General features: G+C 40.8%; 1 protein-coding gene across 3 annotated transcripts in view; it reads right to left on the minus strand.

The window, feature by feature from the left end:
- Hmgxb3 (HMG-box containing 3) overlaps positions 1 to 16,089 on the minus strand; it is a 55,767-nt gene that overhangs the window by 17,000 nt on the left and 22,678 nt on the right. Inside the window, exons 7-12 of one of the 3 annotated variants that reach the window (XM_090331233.1) lie at positions 9,937 to 10,059; positions 9,665 to 9,840; positions 6,532 to 6,707; positions 6,316 to 6,413; positions 4,766 to 4,864; positions 2,817 to 2,966 (exon numbers count right to left, since the gene is read on the minus strand). In XM_090331233.1, the coding sequence (XP_090187359.1) occupies positions 2,817 to 2,966; positions 4,766 to 4,864; positions 6,316 to 6,413; positions 6,532 to 6,707; positions 9,665 to 9,840; positions 9,937 to 10,059 (822 nt within the window). Of the gene's footprint in view, positions 1 to 2,816; positions 2,967 to 4,765; positions 4,865 to 6,315; positions 6,414 to 6,531; positions 6,708 to 9,664; positions 10,060 to 16,089 lie in introns of all 3 variants that reach the window. The other 2 variants (XM_090331234.1, XM_090331235.1) reach the window with 2 other exon arrangements.

A 16,089-nucleotide genomic window follows, 5' to 3' on the forward strand; every position in this document is an offset into this window, starting at 1 on the left:
AAGACCTGGGTTCAATTCCTCAGTACTACATACATAGAAAAAGCCAGAAGTGGTGCTGTGGCTCAAGTGGTAGAGCTCTAGCCTTGAGAAAGCCCAAGGACAGTGCTCAGGCCCTGAGTCCAAGACCCAGGACTAGCAAAAAGAAAAAGAAAAAGAAAAGGTAGAAGGAATATATTGCCACCAGGGGGTCCCAAAAGGCAATAATACTTACACACAAAGGTCCTAGTTTTCTGACTAATTTTATTTACTTATTTTTTGTTGCCGATGGGGCTTGATTGAACTCTGGGCCTGGGCACTGTCCCTGAGCTATTCAGCTCAAGGACAGTGCTCTACCACTTGAGCCACAGAACCGCTTCTGGTTTACTATTCGAGATCAGAGTCTCATGGACTTTCAAGCCAGGCTGGCTTTGAACTGCGATCCTCAGATCTCAGCCTCTTTAGTAACTAGGATTTCAGGCGTGAGCCACCAGTGCCTGGCTCAGTTTTATTTTTTGTAGAACAATAATTATTTCTCTGAATTTTATGAGATTGGGGGGTGAAGGAAGGTCTGATGATAAGGGCAAATGTGAAGGTGATAATACAATGGGTAGCTATTGGTTAACTGAAGACAGACATACAGAGTAAGACATAAAATCAACTGGCAAGGGCTGGGATTGTGGCCCAGTGGTAGACTGCTCACCTAACATGCACGAAGCCTTGGGTTCAATTCCTCAGTATCATATACTAGAAGTGGCACTGTGGCTCAAGTGGCAGAGCGCTAACCTTGAGCCAAAAGTATCCAGGGACAGTGCTGAGCCCCAGGACTAGGGGAAAAAAATAATAAACTGGCAAGAAAAGGTTCTTAAACAATGATTTTTTTAACCTAAAAAGTCACTTCATTCATCTTATACCTAGAAAGCAATACCCATTCTATACTGCAAACCACACCAAAAGTCAAGGTGATGCAGAAAAGGAATGGAATGCTCAGAGCACCTACCTACACAGAACTCAATTCCATCCTCTCATTACAGATCCACTCAGTATATGTGAACTCCAGAGTTAGAAGGTATGAGGGAAAGAGATATTCCTGCCTAGAAGAGATTATGGTTTCCAAGGGAGTTAAGAGAAGCAGTCAGAATAATGCGATCACTGCTTTGAGAAGAAAAGCACAAAGAATGTATGGTGAATCCAGGAAGAAAGCTTACTTTGGGCCTAAGGCAGCAGAGTGAGCAAGAGAATATAATGAAGATCAGGGGTTTGCAGACTCCCTGAAGCTTAATTCTGAGCATTCTCTAGGGCTTCTGGTTCCCAGAGTAAAATGTCCAGATCTAACCAAATTTTTCTGCCTTTTACTAATGGGAGGGCCAATCTAACTCATGGTCACTCTTAGCCAAGTCTACCCCTACATTTTAGTTCCATTTCCCTTTCTTACATGATAACTAGAAAATACCCACTCAAGTATGTAAATAGGTTGGGGACCAGGAAGTCACACCATCAGAAAGAATCCTCTCCATATGCAAAGAAAACCTGAGGCTTGAACCACTTCTCCAAATCTCTAGTTTCATCTACTAATTAATAAGTGTAAGTCTTTCTCCCAAAATAACCTTCCTTTAAGGCCTTTTACCAATTAGTGGGATCCTACTGCATAAAGATCAAATACCCCCTTAGTTCAACTTCTTCACATACCTTCCTAGCCAAATAGAACATTTGTGGCCAGGCCTGTTCTAGGAGACAATGTCTCCCCATAGGCAGATTAATAGTAGTTGTCTTCTTATCCCCACTGTAGTCATCACATTCACTTAAAAATGCTGTCACTTTACTGTTTAACTGACAAACTCATGAATGGGACTGGGAATGTAGCTCAGTGATTGCCTAGCATTATCAAATCCTGGTATTCATCTCCAGAGCCACAAATCCTTCCTCAATCATGTCTGGAAGTGTATCTACGAAATCTGAAAATGTCTGTATTTCCTGATTTTTTTTAAAGTCAGAAAGGACCAAGTAAAATATATATTACTATCCAAGTAGCTTGGCCTATCTTCAGACAGAAGGCTTGCCAAGAGTGCTAGAAGTAAAGTTTTATGATTAGCAATGATCTTTGTAAGGAATCTGGTGAAAAATAGTCTACAAAGTCTTGGGGCTGGCATTCTCTTTATGTAAGGAACAAATCAAATTACACATCTTGTGTCAGACTTCTGAATAAAGAGGATACAACATTTTCATCTTTTTTTTTTTTTTTTTTAAACTGTCTGGGCTGGTCCTGGGAGATGAAAGTACATGACTGCTTTGGCTTGAATGTGCCCTCCAAATTTCAAGTGTTGAAACTGAATTCTCCAAGTTACACCTTATAACAATTTGAGAGTAGACTTTGGGGAGTTGACTGGGTTCCAAAGGTTCTGTCTTCATGAATTGATTTTTAAAGAATTATAACACGAGTTCTTTGTTACAGAAGCTTTCTGGTCTCCATGCTTTCTTATGTCATATCTTCCTCCAAGTTATGACACAACAAGAAGGCTTCACTAGATACTGAGGAGATAGATAACAGCACTGTGATGTTAAAAAATCTGCAGAACTGATAACTACATAATAAGTCCCCATCTTTTGTAAAAGTACCCAGCCTCAGATATCCTGTAATAGCAACAGAAAATGGACTAAGACACTCATGAAGCCCTCAAACTGGCAATAAGGACAAGACCTAGAGAGAGGTTTAGAATCTAGAACTCAGTTCTAGTCTTGAAGTTCTAACTACTAATCATATATTTTAAATATCCTTTTTTATTTCTTCTAAAACAAGTTCACAAACAATGCTAGGGGATATATTTGGGGAAAGAACTCACAAGAGCCTTGGTGCTTTTCTCCGTCCTGTCTTTGGCTAGATTAAAACCACAGCTGGGACAAATCCGAGGCTTGTGCCGGTTAGTGTAGACATAGCTACAAGAGGGATTCTTGCACTTTCCTCGGCCTCTTGATGTAGCCAGGCCCAAATCCTAAAAAATTAACATTGTTGCTCAATTAACTCCTACTACTTTCCTAATCTTTAGACTCCCATCACAAGGCACACAAACAGGTGTCTAAGAATCTGCACGCTGGCCTTGAACTTCTGAGACTGCAGAGTATAGCTACGTATAATCACACTTACCCAATAAAACATCTTTTTTTTGAATGAAAGACCCTCTCTAAACCTATCTGCCATTACCAGGTGATGTTCTTTCAAAATCTGTCTACCCTACTCAAATCAGCTAGAGAATCTACCTAAGGGTCAACAGAACTAGAAAAGGTTAAGTGACAAAAACTTTAACTCAAAAGTACCTAAACCAATACAGAATTTTGTAGATGGTGAAACCAGATCAGAGAAAGATAGTGTCTTAACCACTCATAATGACATGCTTGCAAGAGCGGAAACTTTTTTTTTGGTTGGTCATGAGACTTGAACTCTGCGTCTGGAAGCTGTCCCTGAGCTCTTCAGCTCAAGGCAACCTACCACCCTACTACCCCTTGAGCCACAGTACCACTTCTGGTCTTCTTGCGGTTAATTGGAGAAAACAGTCTCACAGACTTTTGTGCCTGGGATGGCTCTGAACAGAGATCCTGAGATCTTAGCCTCCAGGAGTGAGCCACCGGCATCTAGTTCTGAAACTATTTTTAGACTAGTGTTTATTCTGTTGTCCCATGCTGCTTTGCCTTGTAAAAGGATGACCCCACAGTCACAATTTATTTAGGAATTCTAGTATGGATCATATTAAAGATGAATGGGGGGTGAGGAGTCGGGAGTTTGGCCTAGTGGTAGAGTGCTTGCCGAGCACGCACAAAGACCTGGGTTCAATTGCTCGGTGCCACATACATAGAAAAAGCTAGAAGTGGTGCTGTGGGTCAAGGGGTGGAGCTCTAGCCTTGAGAAAGCCCAAGGACAGTGCTCAGGCACTGAACCAGGACTGATAAAAAAAAAAGGGGGGGAGTGAGCCGGGAGTTTGGCCTAGTGATAGAGTGCTTGCCTAGCATGCACGAAGACCTGCATTTGATTCCTCGGCACACATACATAGAAAAAAAGCCAGAAATGGTGCTGAGGCTCAAGTGGTAGAGCTCTAACCTTGAGAAAGTCCAAGGACAGTGCTCAGGCCCTGAGCTCAAGCCCAGGACTGCCAAAAAAAACAAACAAACAAAAAAAAAGAATGGGGAAGCTGGGCAGGAAAGTCCATAAAGGTCTTATCTTCACCCAAAAACCAAAAGAGGAGCTGTGGCTCAAGTGGTAGAACAGAAAAGCTCAGGGATTCTGTTTAAGCCCAGAGTTCAATATCCAGAAAGGGGCAGGGGAGGGCAGGAAGAAAGGAAAGGAAAAGAAGACTCTTATGGGATATGCTGAGCTAAAAAAAGTCAGGTACTTCCCAGAGCACTTTTCAACCTCTTCAAGATAATTCTTTTGAATATACTTATGTTTTAGGGGGGAAATAAATGTAGTATCACTTAAACTTGCCTGTACCATGTACTTTCTAACTTCTAAAAATTCCAAATGCTAGTTCTGGACAAGACTCTTATGTCTAACCACTGCAATAAGAATATCCATTTTAGCTAGTCTCTGCTTAACAGCCACTTGGAACCATCCCCTCAAAATCTGCTTTTTCATGTAACAAATTCACTTAGCAGCTATTTAACAGATGATGGGTCTTCAAACACTTCTGCCTGACCCTAACTCACTACCACTTCCCCCCCTCCCCAAACCTCTCCCCTATGTGACCACAGATTCAAATTTTCTTTTGGTATCAGCCCAATACCACAGCTATATACTTACCAGTGTGACTGTGCAGCTGTACTTATATGGAGGGAATCGATCAGGCTTGACCTCTACAACTTTCACCTGAGGTGTCCTGTTATTTGGGCCACTTGGTAGCTGTGGATCAGAACAAGCTATTTAGTGCTACTTTTAACTTCAGACGAACTCCTAAGGTCCTCTGACCTAAAAAGCATTGAAGGAAATAGTTTATTAAGGGATTTGGTCAAGCTACATCCCTAATGAGATGTCTTCTTACCCTCACTGTTGTCGTTCCATTCACTTCAAATGCTCTCACCTTATTGCTTAACTGACAAACTCATGAATGGGACTGTCAGGTTCACCTCATCTACTTTCCCACACCCTCAACCCTATTTATTGTTTAAAAGCTGTCAATGAGTTTCCTCATGCCATCTTCACCTATAGAAGACTATCCTTATTCTTAATACACAAAGCGCTAGGAGCAAAAAACCTATGTGACTTACCCTTTACTTACATGTTTATACACATGTACATATGTGAAAGGGAGACATGAATGAACACAAATGATAAAGCAAAATGGGTTAATATGTTAACCAATGTTTTGGAAGTTTAGATACTATTGCTGTTTTTTGTTTTTTTTTTTTTACCAGTCCTGGGCTTGAGCTCAGGGCCTGAGCACTGTCCTTGGACTTTCTCAAGGCTAGAGCTCTACCACTTGAGCCTCAGCACCACTTCTGGCTTTTTTTCTATATATGGTACCGAGGAATCGAACCCGGGTCTTCATGCATGCTAGGCAAGCACTTTAACCACTAGGCCAAACTCCCGGCCCCAACTATTGCCGTTTTTATTTTATTATTTATTTACTGCCAGTTCTGGGCTTGGACTCAGGGCCTGAGCACTGTCCTTGGGTTCTTTTTCTCAAGGTTAGAGCTCTATCACTTGAGCCTCAGCACCATTTCTGGCTTTTTTTCTATGTATGTGGTACTGAGGAATCGAACCCAGGTCTTTGTGCATGCTAGGCAAGCACTCTACCACTAGGCCAAACTCCCAGCCCTGTTTTTATTTTTTTATTGTGCTTTCTAAATTATAAATTATTTAAAAATAAGAGGCTTCCCAGGAATGGCAAAAAAAGAAAAAATAAAATAAAGTAGCTATCTTTAAAAAAATAAAAGAGGCTTGAAACCTTTTTATAGTAAATATATTCTCCTTATGAGAATCAGCAACTTAAAAAAATTACTTATGTTAACTTTTTTCCTAGAGGTCTACTAGTCTAAGAATTAATATCTGGGAGCTAGGAGTGTGGCATTCTAGTGAGAGTGCTTGCCTAGCATGCATGTAAGCCCTGGGTTCAATTCATCAGTGCCACATACACAAAAAAAGCTGGAAGTGGTACTGTGGCTCAAGTGGTAGAGAACAAGCCTTGAGAATGCCCAAGCACAATGCCCAGGCTCTGTGTTCAAGACCCAGGACTGGCCAAAAAAAAAAAAAAAAAATCTATCTAGAGGTCTGCCTTCTGCCTATGGCTTTGATATATTAAATATAAATGATCAGAACTTCAAGAAGCTGCCCCTTTTGGGAGTGGGTCTTACCTTCACTTCACCAGTGCTAGACGGCTGTTGGATGGGCTGGCCTAGCTGTTTCAATGTGCTCGGCTTCAGGCCACAGGTCCTCATGGAGGAAGTCTTATCTGTAAGAAACAAACTGGTGATCAAAATGTATTTGGTTTCCCTATCTCTCCTCTTCTTCCTTACTCCTTTCCCCATTCCCACAGGACAGTCTCTCCTGAGGTCTGAATCAGCCCTTACCACTCAAGGGAAAGGTCTGCCTGGCCCTGGGCAGTCCCACGCTGCTACCTCGCCCCACAGTGGCTGGGGCTGGCAGAATGGCTCTCATGGGTCTTGCTGCAGCCAGTAACGAGGGCTTGCCCCGTGCTCTGCCTTTAAGCTCTGTAGCTCTGGGCCCAGTGCTGAGAAGTTCAACTCTGAAAAAAAAAAACAAGACAGAAATCTTCTGGAGGTGCTGGACCAAATGGATGAAAACTAAAGTGCAATTTCCAAACAGTCCTTTATTAGGAGAAAGTACAGTGGTTACACTATTGGTTTTGCACACTATTGGTTCTAAGTCCAATTAGAACCATTACATATCTTTATGACTCTCGCAAGTAATATCACTCCTCTGTTAATGGGGAAGAAACTACTTACACTCTGAGGTTATTACAAACATACAAAGTGCACAGTGTGAAGTACCAATAAACATTATAATTATAGCATCTAATTTTCCTCTAATTACAGCAAGTGTTCAAAGTGTATCAGGTTCCCATACAAGCTTAGAGACCCTGGAGAACAATGTTTAAATGTTTTCATCTCACCAGTCCCAATGTTTATGTTTTCATCTTACCAGTGTAAATGTTTATGTTTTCATCTCACCAGTGTAAATACCATGGAAGGACTCTATAAATGTTTGTTAAAGTGATGCACATGTCATGAACAAAGGTCTAAAGTCCACAACTTCATCCAAGGATAGTAGATCATTTCCAAAGTATAATTCTTTAAACAAAGATTTAGAAGTACATGTTTTGCAGGAAAAAAATACACAAACATGTATGTTTATATATGCTTAAAATTATCTCTAGAAATAAGAAACTTGGAAATACAAATTGATTCTGGGAAATGGATGGGTGGAAGGGAACTTCGAAAAATTATTAGCGCTGGGCGCAGTGGCTCACTCCTGTAATCCTAGCTATTCAGGAGGCTGAGATCTGAGGACCAAGGTTCAAAGCCAGCCCAGGCACAAAAGGACCTGAGACTCATCTCCAATTTACCTCTAGAAAACGGGAAGAGGGGCTTGGCTCAAGGGTAGGGCGGTAACCTTGAGCTGAAGAGCTCAAGGACAGCGTCCAGGCTGAGTGTTCAAGCCCCATGATCCACCTCACCCAAAAAATTATTAGCATACATTAGTTGTAAAAATGTGAAAAAAGGGGGGGTTCATTGTAACATTTCCACAAATGTATTCCAATGATTCCAATCAATCTCAATCCTCTATTACTTATTTCCCTTCCCAACATAACTTTAACTGGCCTCATTGTTCTATTTCATATTTGCCAACAAACTATTTCAACCATATTCATCTTCCTGTATTCATTAGCCCAAACCCCTCCTACTAATTCCCACATCCCTCATAGAGCCTCTTCTACTATTTTCCTCCTGATTAGCTCAATAATATGTATTATAAATTATTTTCCTTAGAAGAGAGTCTCTATTCCCCTCTCTCCCTGGTCCTAAGGGCTTGAACTCAGGGTCTTGGCTTTATCCCTGGGCTTTTGTGCTTGCTTATAGTTAGCCTGATCCATGGCTCTACTTCCAGCATTTAAAAAAAAAAAAAAGTACTTAATTGGGAAAAAGAATCTCACAGACTTCCCTGCCCAGGGCTGGCTTTGAATCATGAACCTCAGATCCTAGGCCTCCTAAGTAACTATGATTTACAAGCATAAACCACTGGTGCCCAGCTAGTTATATTCCTTGTACTTTTTTTTGGTCGGTCATGGGGATGTCCTGGGCACTGTTTCTGAGCTCTTCAGCTCAAGGCTACCACTCTACCACTTGAGCCACAGCGCCACTTCCGGTTTTCTGGTCGTCAATTAGAGATAAGAGTTTCACGGACTTTAGTGCCCGGGCTGGCTTTGAACTACGATCCTCAGATCTCAGCCTCTTGAGTAGCTAGGATTACAGGCATGAACAACGGGCACCCAGCTCCTTGTACTTTCTGAGGCTGAAACATGTGAATATTATTTCCTATTCAACAACAGGACTGAAAAATATAAAATTCATAATATAACCAAACTTGCTACTATCACAATTTTTGTTCCAGGAGGCTTTCTTATATGTATTAGAGGATGTTTAGAGCTGCTTTCATCACTTTAAATACCAATGGCAAACCCTTCTACAGTTCTGACAATGAAAAAAATGCCTCTTAAGAATTGCCAAAATATCCTCTGAGGGCAAAGTTATTCCCACTTGACAACAACTGACACAAATAAGAACCTTCAATTATAAGAATACAATGATCTTCAAAAAGAGGAATACAATTAAGTCATTAATAAAAATGGAATATAGGGGGAAAATAGCCCAAACTTAGGCACTCTATGACTTGAGCTACACCTGCAGCATTTTTGCTGGTTAAGTGGAACTAGAGTCTCACAGACTTTTCTACAACCACCTGGGTTGCCAGTATCATAAGCCATAGGTGCTAGGCTGTTATGATTTTTCAATATCCTTCTCCATTTTTCAGGAACATGGAAGTTAAGAGGCATGCTGTAACTATGTGCAAAGTTAAACAGCAGCCATTCACAACTAGACCTGAGCTGTCCAACCTTTTCTAAAGGACTATTTTTAGTATTTCTCTTTCTTTCTTGAGGGGAGGGGAGTGCAAGTCCCCTCAGGGCCTGGGTACTGCCCCTGAGATTTTTCACTCAAAGCTAACACTCCACCACTTGAGCCACAGCTCCATTCTTGACTTTTTGGTCATTAACTAGAGGTAACAGTATTACCAATTTTATTGCCCAGGCTGGCTTTGAACAGCAATCCTTGTATTTCAGCCTCTTGAGTAGCGAGGATTACAGACAGTTGTGAGCCATCAGCACTGGAGCTTTTTCTTGAAATCCCCTATCTAGGATTGTTAAATCACAGCTGCTAACATAGTACACTCACAACAGGCATATTTAAGTGCTTTAGGGAGACTGATAAGATGTACTAGGATTCTGACAACAATACAGGGCAGATAAAAGACTATAGGGGAAAATACAAATTGTTACATGTCTCTAGGCCTTGGTTTCTGCATCTCTAAAATAGGGACAACAAACAGATCAGAATGTTGCAATGATAATGGTCCAAGCAAACATTTATGTAACAGTCATGAAAATATGTAACTTCACTGGCTTACCCTGTAGGCTTTTTTAAAGCAGGGACTGGACTGGAGGTGCTGGTCCCCTCAGCAGATGGTGGTATGTGGGGTCGAGGACTGTCATTCTCAGTTGATTCCAGAGTAAACTCAGTCTTCACAATACTCTTGACATCCGGTGTCTTAGTGACTGCTGTACCTCGATTTCCAGGACCTCCCTTGACCAAAACATGAGCATCGGAGACAATCACTTCCTCCCACTCATTTTCCTCACCCACTTCTCTTGGAGGAACAACATTTAAGAGCTGGCTTACAGCTTCTGAGTTCTCCAGAGTCAGTTTGGAATCATTTTCACTACAGAAATTTTGCTCAGAGGTGACAGAGCTGTTGGAAGAGACATCCAAAGTTGATTCCACTTTGACTTTGGCTGGCTTTTCCTAGGGGGGAAAAAAAACACCCCAGAAAACCATGTAAACGTAAGATATTTTATGGAAGCTGAGAGTGTGAACTAGTGGTAGTGCTTGTCTAGCATGCACAAAGACTCAAGTTCAATTCCTTGGTACCACATATACAGAAAAAGCCAGAAGCGGTACTGTGGCTCAAGTGGTAGAGCACTAGCCTTGAGGAATGACCAAGGACAGTGCTCAGGACCTGAGTCCAAGCCCCAGGACTGGAAAGAAAAAAAAAAAAGATAAAGATATTTTAGGGGACAAGAATGTAGCCTAGTGGTAGAATGCTTGCCTAGCAAAAAAAAAAAAAAAAAAAAAAAAAAAAAGATATTTTACAGTTGACACAATATACTCATTTGATTCTCTTATTTATACTTATGGGCAAGAGAAGGCAACAGTATCCAAAAGAAGAGATTAAAGTTCCAAGTATAAAATTAGATTACATCTATTAAGTCCTAGCTCCTTTCACTATAGTATCAAATGCCTCAGTTAGGATAAAGCTTATTCTCCTACTAAATTTCTTATTGGCATTCAGTTTTTATCCAATAAATGTTGGCTTTTTGTTGTTTTTGGTATTTTGGGAAGGTCCTGAAGTCAGGAGAATTTTTTGCTTACTACTAGTGTTCTATTACTTGAGTGTCTAGCTTTTTTGGTAGATAACTGGAAGATAAAGAGCCTCATGGACTTTCCGGCTTGGCATGGCTTTAAGCCACAATCCTCAGGTCTCAGAACAGCTTGAATTTTAGATGTGAGCCACTGTTGTCCAGGTAATGTTGGCATTATTTAGTTTTTTTTTTTTTAATGCTCTAAGATCATTTCTTTATATAGAGAAAAAGTTTATATATTGTTATAGTGGGTCTGAAAGTATTTGCCTTTAGGGTGCTTTTATGAGATTCAGTTAATTGCGATGTAAAAGTTTCTCACTGCTCCACTTATTCCCTTGAGAAAAATATTTTTTCATTCTTTTTTACTTCTTAATGATTTAGCCATAATAGCAAATTGTCCAAGATAGTATTGATGTTTATCCTTGTGACAAATTACACTTCCCTAAAACCATAAAAATCCAATCCATATTCAAATAAATATCTGTAGCTTCACATTTTTCCAAGTGAGTCTTCAGAATGACTAATAATATGCCACATACTTTATACACTGGGTCAAATTAACTCATACATTCAAACTCATTAAAAATTGCTGTGAAGAGGTAAGCCTGAAAGATGTGGTAGGAAGAAAAAAGCTGCAGAGGAGTGTTGTGCAATGGGGATGTCAGTGACATTAGACATGTGTCAATGACTTGACCTTTGAAAATGCCAGCCAAGGTCTATGAATAAGAATGCCAAAAAATATGAAGGAAAAAAATCCATCCTCAAAGAACTTACAGGTATGTCCCACAGTACAATGCCAGCTATCTCACCAGACAGATGAATGCTGAAAAAAATGCCAGTGTAATTCTGGAGGTTCAGAGATTTGGTTCACTGAAGATGTTTTTGATAAGCATCTGCACTTGTGGTAGCCCTTCCTACTTCAGTGCACATTGCCAATCCAGAGATATCATCTGTTTCCATACTGGCAGCAGTGAGAGTTTGTCCTGAAGGGGATTACTGCAGGAAATAACAGTTTTCTTGTAAAAATCATTTGTTTCAGATCCAGGCATCCCTAGCCTTACTGAAAACTCCACTGACTCTATTCTGGAGCAGCATTTCTCCCATGACTGTTTCTGAGTCCTCTAGGATCCTAAGGCAAAGTGTGTGGAACATGTGCTATGGTAAGATTCCACTGAAATGTATAAAAAAGACAGATTTCTATGGGCTCAAATTACATTTATTTATTTATTGCCAGTCATGGGCTTGAGCTCAGGGCCTAAGCACTATCCTTGGACTTTCTCAAGGCTAGAGCTCTACTACTTGAGCCTCAGCACCACTTCTGGCTTTTTATGTAGTACCAAGGAGTTGAAACCGGGTCTTTATGCATGCTAGACAAGCACTCTACCACTAGGCCAAACTCCTGGCCCCAAATTCCCTTTATTTATTTTTGTTGGTTGTGGGACTTGAACTCTGGGCCTAGGGGCTGTCCCTGAGCTCAAGGCTACTGCCCTTGAGCCACAGCACCACTTCCAGTTTTCTGATGGTTCATTGGAGATAAAGAGTCTCACAGACTTTAGTGCCCAGACTGACTTTGAATCTCAATCCTCAGATCTCAGCCTCCTGAGTAGCTAGGATTACAGGCCTGAGCCACCACACCTGGCTTTCAAATTCCCTTTAGTATAGAAAATATTTGCTATGCATGGCCTAGATGTACTGCATGCAGTAAAGCCATTATTCATGGAGAAGAACTCTAGACCCAAGATGTCCTTGTACTCTCCCATTCCAGAGCAATAGGAAGAGCAAGTTATATCAAGGTCATTATGAATCTCAGTGGCAAAAAATAAGTTCTATAGGGTTCCCTGCAGAATACAAGTGTCAACAAACATAGTCAGAAAAAAGAGCTAATTCTGCACAGAGTGAAGACTTTAAGACATTGGACATGTGAAAGATAGCTGTTTTTTGGTGCCACTTCCTGAAGAACAGTTGGAAAACTAGAAGAAACTATGGTGCTCATCTCCTTTCTAAGCCCTAGGGTCAGGGTTGAATGGTTATGGTAATGTGCAACACAGGAAGGCAGCAGCATAGCAGAATCCACTTAAGTTCTCCAAGTGGCCACAGTTGTACAACAGAGGCCAGAAAGGTGGCTTGTAAAACTACACACCTATTCAAAAAGAACAGGTGCACTACCAAATAGGACAGGTTTCATAGGAGAGAAGCTGCAGGTAAAGCTTTCATCAGGACTCCATCCATTCTGCCTGAATCACAAGATTCTGACCACACCCCTTTTTCATGGTCCTCTCTGACCAACAGGATTCAAGAACTGAGGCCACACTTCCATTTTTTTTTTTTTTTTTGTCTACGATGATGGTAGTACACTGAAGTGAAAAAAAAGAAAAGCAGTACAAACTGTGAAAAGGTTATTAAACCCGACAGTTTGAAAAAGAAATAATATTGACAGAACAAATGGAGGTGTCCTGTAGTGGAAAAACATATAAGGAAGTACAGAAATGTAAGGAAGAATAATACAGTGTCTGTATGAGACATTGTATAGTGTCTATAATGAGAATGCCAAGCATACCAATTTTTTACTTACAAATTAATCAAGTGATAAATGTGGCCTATTGTTCATTCAATCAAATAAATATTAAAATTCAGAATTATAGCTGCTACTCCAGATAGATCTACTTTTTAAAGTCCTTGGAACCTTAGCTTTTATTCAACCAGAAAGCAATGCTGATCAAACATAATACAGTATGTACGTGACATCTATGCAAATATGTAATATATAGAGAGAGAATACATGTACTTTTACACAAATATATACATTTAAACACAAAAAGCAGTGATTATCTTTCCAACAGGTAGAAAAGGAAAAAGAGGGTACTGTTTTTGTGAAAGTTGGCTCAGGTAAAAATTGTCATTGTATTGTTTACTATGCATGGTTCATCAAGATAATCATCAAGAGGAAAGAAGCTGAATGCTAGTGGCTTACACCTATAATTTTAGCCACTCAGGAGGCTGAAGATCACAGTTCAAAGCCAGCTCAAGCAGAAAAAATTTTGAGATTCCATCTTCAGTTAAACAGCAAAATGCAGAACGGGAAGAATAGTTCAAGTGGTAAAGTGCCAATCATAATTGGAAAAAGCCAAATGTGAGCCCCAGGCCCTGAGTTCAAGTCATAGTATTGGCACAAAAAATATGCATTAAAAAAAGAAAAGGCTATACAGGCTCAGTCCATGACAGTTTTGGGACTTGGGTAAGGCAGCACATCATGACAGCAGTGTAAAACTGCTCATCTCATGACTAGAAATTAAAGAGGGTGGGAAGGACTGGGCTCTCACCTCCCTTTCAGATAATGCCAGTCATCCAAAACCTTCCACTAGACTCTATCTTCTACAAGCCCCCAACCAGTTTCCAGAAGTATCATCTTAAAAGGGCAAGCCTTTACCACATGGACTTTGGAGAAGATGCCTCATATCAAACAGTAGCAATAGTTAATATGATTCTAGAACTTGCTTCTGCAGTTCAAACTCTTTATTTCCCTACGTTTCCTTATGGAAGAATAAATGCCTTTGATGGACTATGTGCCTTTTAACACTTTTATGTAGCAGTCATCACCACTGAACAGCCTTTGTTCATGTCACAGTGTAAGCATCTTAATGACCTTTGTATCTGCTATAGCTTTTTCCCATAGAAGACGCACAGTAAACAGTGTTTAAGTTAGCTCATTAGTATTCAGTTTAGCATACTTTTGCTAACTTGTACTTTGGCACTGAATGAGATAAGCATATATACTTTCCATATTTCTTTTTTTCCTTTTGTTCTTTACTAGGTGGGATTAAACAGACATTGATACCTTTGGAAGTTAGTGCCTGTCCCATCCTGTTTTACAGGCAGGCAGTTAAATGAGGCAGAGATAGAGAAGGGGGGAGCAGGACATGTCTGAGCGCTCATAGAAGTTGTATCGGGAGTCCAGTATTCCATGAAGGGATCACCTGGAGTTGCAAATTTGGGGCTAACTTTGATCGTATGAGGCTTAAGACTGGGCTCAAAATTGAGCAGTTTTTCTTAAGAATTTTACTGTTTCCTCCCCTTGGTAAGTGACGAGCAGAGCTGAAGCTAGAAATGTCCATTCAGTGTTCTCAATGGTATTTTGTACAATGAAACACAGTGGGGAAATTGAAGTCATCTGTAATTTCTGGGTACCTGGGCCTCTAAAAGCCCAGTAGCTTTTTATAAGGCTCCCTGATAGAGCTCAGGACTTGGCGCCAAAAGTTTCCTCTGTGTAGCCTGGTGGCCTTCCTGATTTGGTACTGGAGCCCTCAGCTGAAAGGTCACTCACCTCACTGCAGAAGCAAATAAGAGCTGCTGTTGGAGGATGGGAATGAAGCAGTCAGTCAAGGGAGATTTACCTTTGTGGTTCTGTGGATGGGTTTAGACCTGGCACAAGGTCTTGGCAGACTCACTGAGAAAATCTTGATCTGAGTCTGGAACCAATGTAAGCAAACCATCACACAGAGGGAGGCCAGGAGGAGAATAAATGAGTTTATTGGGGGGGCCATGGTGCCCCAGGAGAAGAAGAGGGAACAGAGAGAAGAATGGCAAATGGCACCACCAGGTAGCTAGGAGATAGCTGCCATATTTTTTATATAACTTAAAATTTTAGGCAAGAAAGTGGGGCTGTAGCTCATATTTTTTATATAACTTAAAATTTTAGGGCAATAAAGTGGGGCTGTGGCTCAAGTGGTAGTGTTAGCCTTGAGCTGAAGAGCTCAGGGTCAGCACCCAGGCCCAGAGTTCAAACCCCATGACCAATAAAGCAAAAACAAAAACAAAAAACTAGGGCAGGCTGGGAGTTTGGCCTAGTGGTAGAGTGCTTGCCTAGCATACTCGAAGACCAGGGTTTGATTCCTATGTACCACATACATAGAAAAAAGCCAGAAGTGGTGCTGTGGCTCAAGTGGTAGAGCTCTAGCCTTGAGAAAACCCAAGGACAGTGCTCAGGCTCTGAGCTCAAGCCCAGGACTGGCAAAAAAAACAAAACAAAACAAAACAAAAACTAGGGCAAAGTGAATAGAATAAACAATAAGTTCAGAGAAAGCTTTTGTTTTTTACAAGCAGTGGTCTTATAGGATCTCTAATTAATTACCAAAGAGAACTAAAAGTGGAGCTGAGGATCAAGTGAAAGAGTGCTAGCCTTGAGCAAAAATAAAGCAAAGGGATAGCACCTAGGCCCTGAGTTCAAGCCCCGGATTTGCATACATATACACACAAAAAGATTATCTTCTGTCCCAATGGTTCATGTCTGTAATCTAAGTTATTTTGGAGTCTGAGACACTCACCTATAACTAACCAGAAAAATGGGAGACTGTAGGTCTGGTTCATATGATAGCATGCCAGCAGTGAGCAAGAAAGCCAAATGAAAGCACAAGAT

This window comes from Megascapheus bottae, chromosome 4, assembly GCF_031878675.1.
Source record: "Megascapheus bottae isolate mThoBot1 chromosome 4, mThoBot2.hap1, whole genome shotgun sequence".
Lineage (NCBI taxonomy): Eukaryota > Metazoa > Chordata > Mammalia > Rodentia > Geomyidae > Megascapheus > Megascapheus bottae.